The sequence below is a fragment of the Strongylocentrotus purpuratus genome, unplaced genomic scaffold, assembly GCF_000002235.5.
Source record: "Strongylocentrotus purpuratus isolate Spur 01 unplaced genomic scaffold, Spur_5.0 spur5_scaffold_5, whole genome shotgun sequence".
NCBI lineage: Eukaryota > Metazoa > Echinodermata > Echinoidea > Camarodonta > Strongylocentrotidae > Strongylocentrotus > Strongylocentrotus purpuratus.
The window spans coordinates 4,815,757-4,835,062 of NW_022145611.1; the positions used below are offsets into that span (position 1 = coordinate 4,815,757).

Consider the following 19,306-nt stretch of genomic DNA (forward strand, 5'->3'; position numbering starts at 1 on the left):
CAGATTTCAAATAAAAACAGAAAGTAGTTTGAAATGATAGCAAATTATTGACGTTGAGAAATCAATCAGACGAATTTTGTAAATCACAATAATTTATGAATTCATCCACTCTTAAGTCTACTCTAAAAGAATACCCCCAAATTATTCGCTTTGATTTGGTTTCAATGTTAGGAGTGACAATGAACTGTGCAATATGACACCATAGGGCCAACTATTTGTTATTGACACTAATTTGACAAGACATTAAATTTACTTCTTGATTTCTGTACCCATCAAACAAATATGGATCTTGGCAGGATACAAAATGACATTTACCCAATGCCCTTATGACTACCACTTGGTAAGAATACTCCAAGGAGAGGAGATGGTGCACACAATGTGTATCATTAATTGTCACACACCATAGATTGAGAGAATATAATTTACTGATAAACAAAGCCATATCATCATTATTACATACCCGATGCTCAATAAATATTGGGGAACCTCATCATATAGAACACTTTTCTAACAAACTTCCATTATGACAAGATAATAAGCTGGTCACACATCTTGTCTTTTGTATTGAGCTCTGGTATAATGAGATTTCAACATAAGATAATTTCATTGGTCTTATGCATTTGGATATAACGACGTTCCACAACATTGTGTTTTCATAGGTCTGTGCAACAAGGTTTTCTTTGCAGTTCTGGTTTTGCTTGAGGACATAAATGAGCAACAGATTTACACGTTTAAAAATGTCAAAATAGCATGCACTTTTAAAAAACGGACAATTAAAAAATATCCAATAAAGATAAACATTACTGATTCATTCACATAAAGCCGTGGAAACTGTGGTGGTATTTTTTTTCAACATGTATATGAATGGCGATTGGCGTTTGGAAAGAAGTATCTGCGTATAACACAGGCCTGTAAGTGGAGTCTCTTATCTATGTTACTTCAATTTGTCACATCATACTTCTTCTTCATGGGGGGGGGGGGGGGGGGTAGTTAATCACGTCACATAGGAATGAGCAGGGCTTGTCACTTAGGCGCCCGGGACACATGGGCGAATTTAAGTCCGGACCCAAAAAACTTATTTTACAAAGGGCTTGTAAATACAGAATCTAAACAATTCAACCCCCCAAAAGAGGTAGCATGGAGCCCACGGAAGGTGGCTTCATAGGATTATAGAGGGAAGATTTATAGAATGTGAAGCTAGTAGTCCTTTCTTCTCTTGCTACTGCTGCTACTTCCCCTCTCATAATCATCTCTGTTCCTCTCATCTGCCTGCCTCTTATCTGCTTTCTTCACAGTCTTAAAGAAGTTATCCAGACCAAACACATCTTCTTCCTCTTCTCTCTCAAACTGGACGGGACCATCACGACGTCTAGAGCTGTCTGCTCCAGCAAACCCTTTGTCAGGAACAAACCTATAGGGATAAAACAGATGAAAAGTAAGGAACAGAAACCAACCTCTCAGGGAAACCACACTCTCTTCAATTTTATTGAATGAGCCATCATTTTTTATTCACATTGGCTATCTTTAATAATTCAAATAACGGATTTCACACTAGAAAAAGATTACATGAAAAATAAAGTGTCAACGTATAGTTTCTGATAACATTAACCCGGGTATGAGAGTAAAATCTTATACACTGTCCTTCAATTGTAGAGGTGTCATGGTCTAGTGGCTACGTCACTGGACTGTGGACCACGTTTTGAGTCCTGCAGTAGCGCTAATGTTGCAGCACTGATAAAGATACATTTTACTTTAGAGGAGCTATTTGGATTTGCTACAGGACAAGTAAGATTTTGTCGATGGTTTTAATGCATTCAATTTTTTTTTCACAGCTCTTTGTCAGTTTTCTAGAACAAACTCTCTCACCACTCCCAAGATTTTTTTCCACTTGCTATTATTACTTACTTTTTATTCTTGATTAGATTATCCAGGTCATCACCATAGACATCCTTGTCAGCATTCCTGCTGGGTCGGTAGAGGTTGCTAGCAACATTCTGATCTTTTCTCCAGGGTTCACTGTATACATTATAGCTCTCATCCTCTCCTCCTCCAAAGCCACTGTTCAATCCCTGGCAAATTGATAGAGGCAAAATAACAGCATTGTTACATCAATGTCAATCCATAAACAAACACAAAACAGACAAGGATTGTTACTCAAGAATAAGGTCCAGTTCTGGGTGAAGGTGAAACATTATTTGTGAGCTTATGACAGTTTGGAAGAATACTATTATAGAAGCTTCCACTAAAAATTGCTCTGCAATTAATTATAATAATAATAATAATGGTGGCTTCTTATAGCGCACATGTCTGTCATGTGGCGCTCCTGGCACTGCCCTGATTATTACCCTGGCTTTAGTCGAAATATCTTAAAATGGATCACACATTTTGTACTGTACACCCATACACATTTCTGTGTGCAGTGCAGTGCCTGTGATTTTTAGCAAGATTGAGTCAACTTCTTAACCAATTGATGATTCCAAAACATCAGTGTACACAAATTCTTAATAACTACATAATCAACCATTCTCAACCTTTCAAAACGCCATTGCATGAAGAGAACTCAATTATCTTTAAGTGTAACCTTATACTTACACACAATAAATAACTGAGAACTGTAAACGGTTTGGGGATTTGAATTCCATTTAATCTGGAAAATCTGTATATAACAAAGTCAAGACCATACAAATGTGCTCCTTGTTTCACGCTTCTTTCTCTGTAAAAGCTCTGTAAAGGATCTAAAGAGTATACCCAACAATATATAACAAAAGCCTAATTGTCATGACAACTGTTCTTACCTTTGACTGATTGAATAACCTTTGATCAAACTGTGCATCATCTGATCTGCCTGCTCCAGCGTTAGGTAGACCAAGGGCTATCTTCTCACTTACATCACGTTCTCTCTGTTTCTCTAGGCGTGATCTCTTATCAGGAGCTGCACGGGCAAAGTTCCTCTCCCTCTGTCTATCACGATGACGCTCGTCTCTTATCTTGTCTCGCTCTCTCACATCGTCATCATTGTCTGGAAGTAAAACATGGATAAAGACATCATCATAATCATCAACGGCATCATCACCATCATCATCTGGAAATAAAATCTTGAAAGAACATTACAAAGTAGATGGAATTTCGACTGCGCGCAGTCGAAAATGATGCCTCCATCATATAGCAATTTTACAGACCAAAACAGAAGCAATTTTTCAAGGTTAAGTTCGATTGTAATCCGTTGACAGGTTCTCAGAATATTGTGATTACAAGCTATTTCTGATATACATGTATGACCCTTTGATCTTTGACCTCATGACCCCAACATCTACTCAGTTCATTGGCTCTGCAATAAACATACATATCTTGAGTTTGATGGTAATCCATCCCTCGGTTCTAATGATAATGTGATCATAAGCTATTTTTGCATACATAATGAGCCCCATGACCTTTGAACTTGACCTCATGACCCCAAAATCTATTCAGTTCATTGCCTCAGCAAGACACATACATGTCCTGAGTTTCATGGTAATCTGTCTAACTGTTCTAATGATAATGTGATCACAAGCTATTTTTGCATACATAATGAGCCCTGTGACCTTTGACCTATGAACTATTGACCCCAAATTCTGATCAATTAATTGGCTCTGCAAGATACATACATGACCTAAGTAGGGCAGGAATCCATCAATCAGTTCTTGAGATAACGCGATCACAGGCTATTTTTGCTTTCATGATGAGCTCCGAGACCTATGACCTTTTATCCCCAAAATCTAATCAATTAATTGGCTCTGCAAGATACATACATGACCTAAGTAGGGCAGGAATCCATCAATCAGTTCTTGAGATAACGCGATCACAAGCTATTTTTGCCTACATAATGAGCCGTGACCTTTGACCTTTTATTCCCAAAATCTAATCAATTCATTGGCTCTGCAAGATACACACATGACCTAAGTAGGGCAGGAATCCATCAATCAATTCTTGAGATAACACGATCACAAGCTATTTTTGCCTACATAATGAGCCATGTGACCTTTGACCTCGTGACCCCAAAATCTAATCAATTCATTGGCTCTGCAAGTTAAATACATGACCAAAGTTTGGCAGGAATCGATCTGTCGGTTCTTGAGATAACGCGATCACAAGAACGGGACGTACGTATGGACGGACAACCCGAAAACATAATGCCTTCGGATACTTCGTAACGGAGGCATAAAAATCATCATCAGTATAAACTGATAAAACACTAAAATCAAAATCATTGACAAGGCTTTCATATGGTCACATTACATTTCCAGTGAGAGACAAAGAGAGAAGTTCCTTTACAAAATGTGTTATACAGCACAAAACATAGTAAAAATGAGTTGATTAGTTGATTATATGAGTGAAATGAACCATACCCATAGCTGATTTGATGCCTGCTCTGTCTTCACGTGCCTTAGCAGCAATAGCCCTTAGTTGTTCTTCATGTTTCTCTTTCTCTCTCTGTGCCACCTTACGCTCCATACCAGCACGCATCTCTACAGCTTCACGGGCCTACAATACAAACAATCATATACAATTCAGCTTTCTCAGACTCAAACACTTCAAACAAATCTTAATTTGTATTGAAAGTATCCCCTCGTCTAAAAATTTGAAGTATATTGATTCAAGTTGAAAAGCTTTATTGTATTACTTTAAAAATAAAAAATAATAGGAATAATTTAGAAAAAGAAACAGAATTAAATAGCTTGATTTTAATGTGTCCAACTTACAGAACTTCTCTGAGATCTTAGATAATAATGTATAGTAATTTAGGTTTGTATCTATGTTAACTAATTTTTGTTCATGTACACATAGCTTCATGTCAACGTGATGATCTGTAAGTGAATAGAAATGTTTAAGTAATGTATAACACAAACTTTCACAGAATGAAACCTAAGCAAATTTGGTAAACCAGCCACAGCAAGAAGCTTTTGCAAATAAAAACATTCTGAGTAAAGTCAGCTGAGACACAATCAATCTTGTGGCATGAAACTTTAAAGTCTGAACCACACAAGAAATTCATGAATGTTAAACGGAAGCGCAAGATGCTAGTTTTACAACAGTAAAATATGAAAACATTATATAGCTACCATATATCATTATATATCATAAGCTGATTGTTAATATCCAGTATGACAAAGGAAGATATCTATTGTGACAAAAAACATTATAATACTGATTGAACTGATAATACTGTCATCGAGTCCATTTATGGATAACCACAATGGATATATTATAAACAGGTTGTACCACACATACTGCTGTGACAATAACTCTGCATCAATTTCCTACACTAATTGAATTCTCGACCCTAATCCTGGACACAACACTATACCTAAGCCTAGCCCTAATCCTAAATCTAACCTCAAACCAAATTGCAACCGTAGCCACAACCATATACCTTTAAGAAATAAAGCCTGGAGCATTTCTTGCCAAAGCAAACATCGGATCCCCCATATATATAGTATTCAAAAGGCAATACACAGTGATAAATACTTTACCTTCCTGTCGGCAATGTAGAGAGCTTCAGCCAGCTTGGCAAAGTTCTCATTGATTTGTGGGTTCTGTAGTCCTCTGCCATCGGCTGCAAGACGCTTGTCTAGTGGTATAGTGTAACCCTAGCAAAAACAAGAAATGCTTCATTACAAACTAGTTAATATGCTACATGCTCGTTGACAGATAAAGTTGGAACATCTAAAGAATATCCAATCACAGCCCCAATGCAAACCTCAGGGTCAGCTTTAAAGCCATCATTTAACAATGTTAAATCTGAGATGCATGGCCCTACATGTACATGTTATCAGTGTCTGTGATACGTTGTAATACTGAGTCACTTTAACAGTAGCCCTATTCCTAACCCTCACCATAATATCATAAAACAGGTTCTAGTTGTAGCCAATCTAAGCAGTCAATCATGCCTTCGGAGCATGTGTGTTTCTGATGCGTACAACATTGGCCTTTTTCTGAAGCTCCTGTGCTAAGTATGAGAACCCTGACAAAGGGTCCAGCATCTTATACTTTGCATGTCAAAACATTCACTGTATTACAGGTCATGTTAGTGAACATAGTATCGAATCAAACAAAAGACGTGATAAAGTTCTTAGATCTTGACATGTCAGCACTTGTACAGACAAGTAAATCATAGTATAAACACAGTGACAACTTGGTACATTTGACACAATTTTTCTATTTCTTAATTTATATGGCCTGTTTTTATATAACAAAATTGAACCCAACACAAGGACTAATGGCATATTAAAAAGGAATAACTTCGACTTCCTTTAAGTTTCTTTGTTAAACTCAATTTAGATAGATCTCAAACCAATACACTTTGCAGCCCTCTTTTTCCAGTTACAATTTCATTAGAAGCACTTGGTGACAAGATATGATAATTTGTTCATCTTTACTGGTTCCTCCATGCTATAAAAAAATCACAACCTATTCTCTTACACAATGCTCCCTTTACCTTTTGATTTTTCCAATTTGAGATACAGGGTGGGATCTTCCATTCCTGCTGTTCTTTGACTGTAACCTGTATAGGAAAATAAAAGGTGAAGGAAAAGAAATAACATTACAAGCATTTCTGAACACATTGATTTCATTTTAAGTCCACGACCTAGTGCCTAAGAAAACCGTTCAAGAACTCTTCCCTACTCAACATCACTACAAAAAGAGCATACGATTGACATATAACACAATGTCAAAATGAATTTCATAAAATAATTTTTTTTAGAAAAGAGGTTCATATATTTATTGTCAACTATTTCCATTCAATACTACAAATGAATATGCTCTACACCAATTTATTTACAAATTTAAAACTATCATTAAAAAGAACTACATTTTGTGGAGGGGATAATTTAGGCACATTTTGAGGAGAGAGAGGTGATAAGATACCTTTCTTGTTGGTGAATGCATGACAGGAGCCGGTGGTGAAGGAGGACCTCGCGGTATCTTCTTGTTTGTTCTGTGCAGAAATAATAACAAATCATTTAAATATCAACAACTTTTCTCAACAGCATTTACAACACATATAAATACACATGTACATATTTTCTTTTTCTATGCAAACTCCATTAATAATCAGATTAATGTAAGTTACTTTTATATAGGATTGAAGAAATAAAGGAGGGAAAAAACAAAAATAAATTGCCTGCTGAAGATATGAGTTCCTATTCTCCATTTAGAATCATTCATTAAAGGGATAGTTGAGTTCTGTTGCAGAGGGCGCTACACAAAATAATTTTGTTGTGAGATAATGAAAAACTGAGTGTCAAATTTGAAAGAACATCATATTTAAATGACAAAATCATCTTTGTTTGATCAAAATCAGTTCAGAGACGGCTGAAATATAACGATTTCTAATACTTGTGTACCACCACAAATATTAGATATTTTGAAAAATTCGAAAAAACCGCTGAAAAAAAAAAATAACGCCTTTTACGTCGTATTTCAGCCAATGCCGATGTTGGCTTTTTTGTTGGCATTTTCGTGTTGCTTATATTACCCACAATTAGCCAGCTCATGAATTGATATTTTTAATTAAACAATTAATTAACGGTCACAGTGTTTTTTTAAAAGTGGAGCTGAATTGGTATGATCGTATTGGCTAAATTTCACACATTTTGGGGTCTTAAATTACCTTCATAGCAATTTTAAGTTTTAAAAGGGCAGTATAAATGTCATAGATAAGAATAAGAGCAATAACCACACACTTTGAAGGCATTTGCGGTCTGAAAACAGAACTCAACTATCCCTTTAATAGCTAAAAAAGACAATGGAGAATGTGTTTTCAACATCTTCTGTCCCATTACTCTAAATAATATGTCATTAATATAAACTATTGCTTGGAGTCAAAGCGGTATATGTACAAGAAACCTTTCAGTTTGGGTCCAGTCCCAGGCCAGTCCTGTTCAGAAGTTGAAATTTGTATTTTTAAAATTTTTTGGTGTTGTTGGTTGAGGCGGTTCAAGACTTATTCAGATATGCCGCGATAAACCACCGCAAAAAGTAGATAAATGGCAACCGTGCAACATAGGTAGATGTATTCACTGTACTCAAGAGACAGAAATGTGAAGCATATATTACACTTACGCCATCATAATATAAAATACTGGGGTTTATTATACAAATATACGATGCTGTGAGAAAGAATAGTGGAAATTATTTATCTGAGGAGGGACTGGCAAAGTACTATTGCAGTCCCTCCGAAGATATATAATTTCCACCATTCTTACGAACTAAATGCTTCATATATTTGTTTTAATGATTGGGTGGCATATGGTTTTTAACTTTATTTTTATGTCAACCACATTTGGGCCGGGTATTGGAGAAGTTTACAATCAGTTTGAATTTGTCAATTTAACCTGCACACAATTATATTAACGCGCATTTAATGAGACGCGCTAATTGCGCATTATTTTTGACTGAACATGATGTGATGTCACAATGCTTTTCTACCTGAAAATCTCATAGAGCATGCGCAGTTTCGCCCATGAAAAAATAGTGGAAAATATTTGGAGCTCTGGCAGAGATTTGTGTCAAATAGTGAAATTATATTTTATCACATGACCACCAATTGACCAATCATGTATTTAGAAAACACATGAATATTCATAGAAGGGATATAATGCATCATATCTGAAGTAGACTCTAGGTTGTACTACTTACTTGAATCTGGGTGGTTCCATAGGATCTTTCTGTGCCTCTACCATCCTAATCACTCTCTGCTTAGCTCCAGAGTTGAAGGCAAGACCTTGTTGTGATGGTGTGTATCTATACAAATAGCAATAATTGGAGTAGAAAATACATTTACATTGAACAAATAATTTTTCATAAACCTTGTAAATTTGATGTTTTTGTTGTTTTTCGTAACTCAAGAATGAAAGGTGGCCTGTGTTGAATTATTTTTGATGTAAGCTTTAATTTGTTATATTCTCAAGCAACGAAAAAGCGAGAAAAATCAATCTTTCACATAGGGTACTTTAAAAAAATAAAAACTTGGTAAGGGTAGGAATAATTCAGTTGTTAACTGAAATATATTGTTGAATATAAAGAATAATCACAGTACAAACACAAATATAAACGCAAATATATTTGATTCTGGAAAAGCTAGATGATTTTGGTGATCTGACAGCAAGGGGAGAGATGGTTAGGGGCATGTAAAATGTGTCCTTTTGGGAGCTGTGATGAAATATACTTGACAGGGGCTCCAAGGGCCCACCTCCCCCTCACAAGTGATAAGGTAGGGATTAAAATCTATATCATTGCGATCCATAGAACAATGCCATATCCTCTAAGACCCCAACAACTCTACAGATGTATAGAGGGAATGACATGTATCAATAGGCACTTATTGTGCAGATGCTAACCTACCTGATATATTGTGCAGGTGCGGTTTTCTCAGCATGGCGAACAGGAAGAGCTGCAGATATTTTGGACTGGACGATCTTCTCCAATGCTGATCTAGTCTTCTCAGCAGTCTGAAATAAAAACAAGGTCATTTACATCATAGATAGATGTATGTCAATAAACATGGCGTAGGCACAATCATTTGCTAGTAACAAGAATCATTTTGCCACCTAACTAATTCTGCAAGAAAGAGATGTTACCATGAAACTTTTCTATAAAAAGTGACATAACCAAATTATGTCAAGCATTGGTACAACAATGCCAGAAACCTAACATATCAATAAAGACACTCTTTCCTTGATTTTGATTAATCTATAATCCAATAATGTTTGACTTGGAAGAAAATGGCCATACCATGCTTAATGTTTCACTTATTGTAAAAAGACAAAACAAGCAAACACATCTTACAGACTTGTTGTCACATGATAGGATAAACTGATTAAAACAACCGATGTATAAGGCAAAATAAAACCCTTTTCCATGTGTGCCAATGGAAAACAGTGTAAGAAGAGACTGCAATTTACAAAGGCTCATATACACACTGTAATCTGTGTGTTATAGAAAGAGCAATGTGAAATACACTCCATTTATATCACCCAGTTTTGCCACTTAGTTTTTAATGTTTTTTTTTAAAGGCAGTTTAGTGTAATATGTGTAGACTAGAATTAACATAAGTATAGTCATATCATGTTTGATAAAATTGTTTGACTTACTTCTTCAATGGACTCTTCATCTGGTTTCTGAAGATCTGGATCATCATCATCTCCCATTACTCTAGGAAGTAGGTCTTGAGGCCTTGAGTGTACAACCTGAAAGAATCATTAGAAAGAATATTATCATTACCGGTATACACTATGAATACGACTGACAAAGAAAGCGGACAAAATATACAGTTCCTCAGGTAGACAAAGGAACATCCCTTCACTGCTATTATGTAAAAATTTGTAGAACAGGTGTCACATGCATATTCACCTTTTTACATAATAGCAGTGAAAGGATGTTCCTTTGTCTACCTGAGGAACTGTATATTTTTTCCGCTTTCTTTGTCTGTCATGTTCATAGTGATATAACATCAAATCACTTTAATCTATGACATCAACATATGATGGATATATCACAATCTGAGGCTAATTTAAGATAATGGCGGCCATCTTGGACGCCATTTTAAAAATAGCCATCAACATCATACCTAAAAAAAAAAATAGTTGGCATCAGTTATTATTAGTATTACTGACCTGATAAATACTATTACGAGAATCCCATGGCGGACAGCAGTCTTGTCGTTTGAAAATATAATTCCAAATCAAATCTGATGGGTTTAACATGTTCAACTAAAATTAAGGATTGGTATGTATGAATAGCAGGATTGGTTTTCATGATAGAACTTATTATGTTCTCTCAGGAGCACCGTTTCCATTGCTCTTAATCACGATAGGAAATCTTAGTTAAAATTTAGATTTGTATACACTATACATACCTTGTCCTTGCCATGTCCAATCCTAGCAAGGGCATCATATCGAACCTTGCCTTCTGCATCCACTGTCTTAGCTACAGCATTAGATTGATTGGTCTTTGTACGACCCATGTCCAGTGGATACTGGGCAATATGGATCTCTGGATATGCTCCTCCATCTCCATAATCCTATACATCCAGCAAAAAATGTAACAAATATCGTGAATCCAATGCAAACTGTAGAATACTCCATCAACTTAGTCTTGTCCCTACCCCCGACCTTAGGGGCCTATTCATAGAATATGAAAGGGTCCCCTCACAAATTTGAGAACCAAACTCCATGACCCATTTTCTTCTGGGTTACGGCATCCAGAAGGGTACAAATACAACACCTATTGTCAGTTCAAACTGGAAAGCTGTCAAGGCCAGCCACGCAAAGCTCACACCCATTATCAATTTCTGTGACTTTCCATGACTTATGGAGCTTTTTTCAGTTTCCGGGACTTTCAAAAAGAATGTATTTTTTCATGACTTTCCAGGTTTTTCCATGACCGTGGGAACCCTGATGTAGAGAAATACATGTTCTTGTAACGGGTCAATTTGTCAGCTGCTCCCAAGAAGGCCTTTACACTGACAGTACATAGCTCTTATTGCCTTCTTGTGGGCAGGTGATGACAAGTGATTCCCACACGCATACAATCACTATGTGAGGGAACTATTTTGGTGCTCCAAGAGTTTCATTCAAGAATGAGGGTGACTTCTGGTGACCTAACTATCTCTACTTTACTAGCGTTGCTATGGCAAACTGCCGACCATAATCCTAGCCTTTAGCCTGACATGATCCTAACCAAAATACATTTGACTGATGCACAATGGAATATTCTGCAGATAGGCCAAAGAAAGAGAAATTCATGATCACCTTGTGTATCTCTTTAAAAAATAACCTCTCGCTACTTTACACTTGAGGTATGATATTCTGGGCTGGTATTCTGAGCAGACTTTATCTCTAAAATATTTGATTTTATCTGTATTAAAGAAAAAAGAATTCTGAGAATACTCTATATTTCAGATTTTATCTTTCATTCTAACTTAATCTCTTACTTCTCACGTGCCCATTCCAGTTATACACATGATATACGAGTGACTTAAGCACTAACAGCCATCTCATTTCTATTATAGATAATATTAAAATTGAAATAGGGTGGGGGCTAATTTATCGCTTAGATGCACGTTAAGTGCGACATGTATTTTAGAGTATGCTGCTAGTTGTGTAATCAAAATTAAACAAAGAAATAATGAATACAAACTACATTTCTCAAGCAACAATTTCTTAAGGTTATCAAGTTGTATTTCACGATTTTTGCAGACGAATGGTCACACTTGAAATGATCCTTGTCATGGAGTTCAAAAGCCTCTAAAAACACTTCAGTAATTTTTCAAGGAAAAAAAAGTACAAAAATTATGCATTTGCGCTATCTTGCACAATAGATTGGCCAGCAAAATGAGATTCTATTGGCTGAACATGAAGGGAGTGAAACCAATAACATTTCTTATTGGCTATTGCATCACAATTTTCTTAGTGGCTATTGCATCACAAATGGTATTATTAGATAAAATCTTGCTAAATTGATTCTCAGAATACAGATTCAAATATTAAGTATTCCCTCGTTACACATGACTTACACCCAGTGGCAGGCTAAACTGAATTAGTAGAACATTGTGTTCAAAATAAATTGACTGCCCCACACTCTTCAGTGAAGTGACACAAATGTGGAATTTGAAATACAGTACATACAACGATAGATATCACCATAGCGTCAAATTCAAATATAATTGCAATATTCTCTGTAATTTTACCAAAGCATATTCATCACTGGTTTATCATGTACTTATGTACATTATGCCTGACTAGTAGAATGACTGAATAAATAATGGCATCCTCCCTTCAGATTGGGGTTCGGGGGGGGGGGGGGGGGGGGGGTAATACTTACAGCCAAAGACCTAGGGACCCATCCCTTGCGATGACCATATGGTGGAGCTGCATTCCTTGATACTGAAACCACACGCAACTGACAGAGAAAGAAAAAGAAAGACAAAATGAGGAGGTGAGTTGGCTCAGTCGGTAAAGCATCTGCCCGTCTATCAAAGGAGCTTTAAGAGCAGGGGGGTGTTTCATAAAGAGTTTGTAAAGTTACGCATGACTTTACGAATGACTTGTATATGAAATGCCAGATAGGATGCCCAAATGTTTTTCTGATATTTCCAATAACCTCAATTAAATTATGGCAAAAAAAATACTTTGCATTAAAAATATTTGTTATAATAAGAATGTTAATCTACATCTGCACAGTTCAACTTAATAAATAAAAATCAATAATAATTAAGCATCCCATTTGGCTTTTCATATACTAGTCGTTCGTAAAGTCATGCGTAACTTTACGAACAGCTTTATGAAACACCCCCCACTGGAGTCGTATCTAGCTCATTTTCTTTGTACCATCTTTGATGCCGCCAGGAGAAAATAGACATGTCAGGCATGTGCTTAACTGGATCTTCCTTGCAGATACATAGACAAAAGATTCCTGCCTAGCTGCAAACTAACGAGCCACTTTCTCAGGAAAATATGCTAATTACTTTTCGCTACCACTCGTCTGATAATACGAGCCATACACAGTGTTTACCTTTATAGGAGGCAAGCAAAAGGAAATGGAGCAAAATTTCCTGAAACACTAATCAAACTTACTCGACTGGGCATGTGTGGGCATTAATCTGACATACACATGTATAACATCATAAAGAAATTCACTTTTTATTTTTGTGTGCTGGAAGTAATCAGAAAAGTGTCAAATTGCAGGCTTTAGGACTGTAAATTTGTTAAATTTTCCCCAAATTTAAACTGCTATTTTACAATGTAAGCAAATAAATTGAAACAATTAGGCTTCCGTATTCATATTTTATCATCTGTTCGATTTTTCCCTTGTCAGTTCACATAACAGATGAAATATTAAAGGAAATGCAAAGTTCTTAAAACTCCTTGGTCTAATCAAATATCATGGGTTTCCAACAGAGGCAGATGACACACGCCTTCATTGTGTTTTCATGCCATTAACAAGCTCTTAACCTTCTCTGATTTTTAAACATGTTTTTATATGCTCTTTCAGATTTTTACTAATTTTCAAATTGATTTTTCTCTTTGTTTGAAAGCAAGTTATTCTTGGACAGAACTTGCACATTTAAGGACACATCTGTTCAAGAGTATGAGGCTAAATACCACTTCCATCTCGAAGAGCTCTGATAAAATACGTAAAATCAATAATTTATACAAGAGTTTCTTTCCTGACCTCTTTTGCTCTTAGGTCCACCTCATCTTCTTGTATCCATTGCTTGGGTCTGGGCAGGATACTGTGGATAGAATAACATACATTTCACAGTCAGTTGCAAGTATCTAACATGACTCTACATAAATATCATAAAGGATAATTACCCTTTATATCATTATCATACAACATAAGTCTTACAAGATTCTTAACTACCGGTACTACATGTAAACCTCTTACCAATAACCAATTTAAATCAACCTGTCCGGACACACAACAAGATCTGGGTTAGACCAAAAGCTTCATTCTTTTTGATGACAGCTGTTCCACTGAGACTATGTCTGACTCCACTAACCACATCTATACCGAGACTGAAGTGCGTTGTACGGCATAGTTCGGGGGAGATCAGGCAATACAATTAGTGTATATTGCTGATCTCATCGCAGGTAATTTCTTAATATTTCGAAGTTTTTACATTCATTGATCTTCACGGTTATTTCCATATATGAAAATTATGTCTATTCCCTTTTACAATGCATTTTTCTAAATCAAACCCCAAGGTCTACCCACGGAGTTTGCTGAATTTAGCTATTAATGTATAAAATTGGCAATGCAAAAAATAGTTTTTGAAGTAAACACTGTATGTGCAAATCAGCCTTTCAGGCAGAACCAACAACGCAAACTCTCGACTCAGACTAGAGGTTAGCATATTTGTAATGTAAATGACATGTTACCTCATTATGTCAGGAACACGTGGAAGGTAAGCAAAATGGCTATCACTCCGGTATCAATTTTTCACATTTTTATTAAATCTCGACCGATTTCACAGTGCTTTGTATGAGAAGAAAGAAGAGTTCGATAGCGAACTCCGAAAGCCAGTTTGCAAGGTCCAGGTCTGTCGGTTGCAGGAAGGGGTGATTACAAAAACGCATTTTAGGTTTTGTTTGTTTGTACATCAATCTTCACACAGTGGTATGGACTAAGGGTGCAAATTTAGGCTAGGCGATATCAATATCATATATTTCATATAATCACCTAGACCGAAAGCTTCAGTCTCTGATATCAACGGTTGTTCTGCTGAGACGTCTGGCTCTACTGACGGCCTCTATACATACATATGTATGGGGAAGGTTGACAAATGTCAGGTTTATTAAAGAATTACCCATACCGGACTAGCCTTAAGGGCTATATACATTTGCAAGTGATAATGTAAAATATGATATTGATATCACTTAGCTTTAACTGGCGCCCATACCCCTGACAAAATCTAAAATCTGTCTGAAATCACCTCTTTCCACACTAGAGGAATATCGCGGTGTCTTCAGAGATCGCTAGTGGATTCTTTCTTCTCATAATTAAAAGCACTTTGAAATTGGTCAAGTAATAAAGATAAAATATGAGATTTAGCTACCAGAGTCGTAGCGATTTGCTTACCTTCCGCGTGTTCCTGATGGTAATTATAAAAAGTGCCTTTTACATGACAAAAACGTTGACCTCTTTATAAGAGTTTGCGATGTTAGTTCCGGCTAAAAAATTTAAAGTTTGAACAATTCTCATTTTTGTTTTATTTAAGGTACAAACTGGAAATTTATTCTGAAATGTTTGTTGATTTTTATACCTGTGTGCAATTTCATGTGTGCGTCAGTTATGTGTGAAGTGCGTCACCTGTTTGAATTTTAATGTCAAAATCTCCATGGTAGGCACATTCATGGGGCACTAGAGGGCGCTTCCACACATACAGAAATCTGAATTACCTTCTTGTGGTGAGTCGGCACTAATCAGCCCACAGCTTGGATATGGCAGGGTGGAAGGATATATCTTTTTTTTTATAATGTTATCCGGTCTTACTTACCCCTAACCATCCTATGTTTAATGTATGTAAAAATAACATGCAAGTACGAGAAGAGAAACATCGGGCCCATTACTGATGCAACTTGTTAAATATTAACCTAGAAATGACCACCGAACGGAAATATTTGACACTTTTTTCCGACAAATCTACCAAGAGTCTGGGGTATAAAACAAGGGAAACGCTCTCGGCGGTCTCGCCTGCATAACGCAATTCAATATGATAAACCAGAATGTCAATGTGGAAGGGACATAATTTCATTTCATTTGCATAAAGTACCATAAATAATCAATGGAGCAAAATCTCACAATTCTGTGTAGAAGTTTATTGTTCCAAATTTAGCTCTACCAGATAAGGCAAAATCAGTCAAGAAATGAGGGAAAAGAAGCAATTTTTGTTATTTTTGGAATAAATTTGCATAAATTACCATAATTAATTAATGGAGAACAATTTCAAAATTCTGTGTAGAAGTTTAGGGTACCAAAGTTAGCTCTACGATATAAAGCAAACCAAATCAAAATCGGTCGAGAAATGAAGGAGAAGAAGCCTTTTTTGTGATTTCGAATAAATTTGCATAAATTAGCATAGATAATGAATTTCACGATTCTGTGTAGAAATTTTAAATCCCCTCCTAGCCCTATCATATGAAACAATCAGAATCAAAATCGGTTGAAAAATAACGAAGAAGAAGCATTTTGAAAATCTTAATGTTGATGCCACAACAAAGTCTAAATTTGTTGACCTTAAATGGCCTTTGACCTTAACTTAGTGACCTGAAATTCTACTCACATGATTGGGGAGACTTGATAACCCTATAGTCCAAATTTCATTGACTAAGAACTTATACTTTCAAAATTATATCAAAAATTCAAAAACTTAACCTTAGGTTAAGTTTTCGATGATGATGCTACAACATAGTCCAAGTCTGCTGACCTGAAATGACCTTTGACCTTGACTTTGTGATCTGAAATTCTACTCACATGATTGGGGATACTTGATTACCCTATAGTCAAAGTTTCATTGACTAAGAAATTATACTTTAAAAATTATACTAAAAATTCAAAAACTTAACCTTAGGTTAAGTTTTTGATGTTGACGCCGTCGCCGTCGCCGTCGCCGTCGCCGCCGCCGTCACCGGAAAAGCGGCGCCTATGTCTCGCTTTTTGCTACGCAGGCGAGACAAAAATGACAACTACTCAAGGTAATACAAATACGATTTTCAGAAAATTCAGGTGTAATTTTTAAAGATTCTTTCAAGTGTTTTTCTTCGATCGCAGCGCCAATTTTCTTCACTGCTCGAACATCACCCTTTAAATTTTTTTTTTGCACCGAATTTGATACAGGGTTCGCGAGTGTTCCCTGTTCCTTGCGTGTTGAAAGTTAGGTCATGCATAGATTGCATTAACTCGGGCATGAACAAATGGCTTGAAGGATTGAGAAAAACGAAATGTTAAATGGAGATATAAACAAGCAATTGTATAGTTATTAGAGATCTACCGTAGTGCAGTGCTAGAGGTCAATACGCATTAGCATTGACTCTATGCTTTGCTGGAGTGCCCGGTGCGAGTTGTCTGGGATACCGTCTGTGTATGGGGAATGTCAACAAATGTCAGTTTTATTAAAGAAATGACCCATATCAGACGGTTATTTCTGTCTACGAACTCCCTTGCACTTCGCAGTAGAATTCTAGCACGATTCACACTCCAGTAAAGCATAGCCAGCATAGAAAAACTGTGATTACGCCATTACGAACGTGTAGATGGCGCACAGTTTTTCCTTCATAATCATTTTTGCCTTCGGCGTAGACTAGAAGGGATGAGATTGACGGCAGCGAGAGTTTAATACGGCTTGCAAGATTTTCAACATGGATGTCGATTTTGACCCATAATTTCCTTAAAAGGGACCATTAAACGGATTATATCAATAAAGTTAGTAAGTGGAACCGATTTATTATAGCCTAGGCCTAATTCAAAATTGGATATACACAAGGTAAAATGACATTTCGGGGGATTTTGGGGGCATAACAATACGGCCGTGGCAAGTTTGTCATGTTTGTGGGAGGGGCCTAGCGGCTAAAATCTAGCCGAATATCTTCAACACAGGCTGGCATAGGCAGTCGTTCAGTCTCTATAACCGGAGGTCTAGTGGAGCCAGACGTAGTCTCAGTGGAACAACCGACGGTATAGAGACTGAAGCTTTCGGTATAGTTACGTACATGTTAATAGGCAGCATTTGAAATACATGAATAGTCAATACACTCATAACACAGAGATGCACACAATCTTGTCGATCTGTCTGGTCAGCAAGTTTGACAGTCACGGTGGACTCACAATTGAATTTGAATTTTTAAATTATTCTTTCTCTAAATAATGGTCTGATGCCTGGTCAATGGAAAGTTGACATTTTTTTAATTTTACTGCTATTTAGGTGTCATTAATCGTCACTAAAGTACTGATTTTTAGTGAAATCAGTCGAGTTTTGTACAGTGGTGTTTAAAATGTTGAGAATCAAGACAATAGCACAGGATAGTATTAAATGCAGCTAGAATCTAGATTCTAGACCTAAGAGTCGGACTAAGCTAAGTAAGTGGCGGTAGGCTATGTGTGTCTGATTCACTGTCCACGCACACAACGCAATGCCAATGGACAATGCACTTGCGTGCAAAGAAAGTGGACGTCCAAGATCAAGCCAGGCAAAAATGTGTTTCCTTATCTTTCTTAGGACAAAAACGAAACAAATCCTGTATCTTATTTACTCACTCTGCAAGCGACACCATCGTAAATTTGTTGATAATCTCGACTGATTGCAGAAACAGATGAGTTTGGTTCTTAAATATTCTCTCCACACACTGCACTGGCACACTGCGCCATATCATAAACCCCTACGATTTTGAGCTTTCTATGGATGAACGACAGAGGGCTGGGAGGGAGGTGTTATTTTTTTTTCTGCGGCATGGCACAAATTGGGTTAGGTGCGTGTTGAGCCTATGGGAAAGTTTAGGGTTAGGGTTAAATCAAGACCTCTTTTTTTTTTTTAAAAGGCCCAATTTGTGCCGCAAAAGAAAATGACGCGGCCGGGAGACGTGTGCGCATCTCTTCTGAGAGATTATAGACTAGAATCTCATCGAATCTCAACTATGAACTATGAAATGGTAAAAGTTAGAGATGTAAGTTAGAGTGCAAAAAATGTAAAGTAGAGTCGACAAGTAACTTAGAGCAGAGGCGGCGGAGCGTCTTTCAAAATGGCAGCAACAGCATAAAAAGGACA

The 19,306-nt window shown here is 36.6% G+C and overlaps 1 protein-coding gene across 1 annotated transcript; it reads right to left on the reverse strand.

The window, feature by feature from the left end:
• Positions 1 to 982: 982 nt before the first annotated feature.
• LOC590359 (SNW domain-containing protein 1) lies at positions 983 to 18,938 on the reverse strand. The gene is made up of 14 exons (XM_789965.5): positions 18,799 to 18,938; positions 14,215 to 14,275; positions 12,865 to 12,942; positions 10,898 to 11,062; positions 10,134 to 10,229; positions 9,385 to 9,491; positions 8,680 to 8,784; positions 6,907 to 6,976; positions 6,476 to 6,541; positions 5,511 to 5,627; positions 4,386 to 4,521; positions 2,796 to 3,019; positions 1,906 to 2,069; positions 983 to 1,411 (listed from the first exon to the last, which is right to left on the reverse strand). Exons 1-14 carry the CDS (start codon positions 18,912 to 18,914, stop codon positions 1,198 to 1,200), a joined length of 1,719 nt encoding a protein of 572 aa, XP_795058.4. The 5' UTR covers positions 18,915 to 18,938; the 3' UTR covers positions 983 to 1,197.
• Between the last annotated feature and the right edge of the window lie 368 nt (positions 18,939 to 19,306).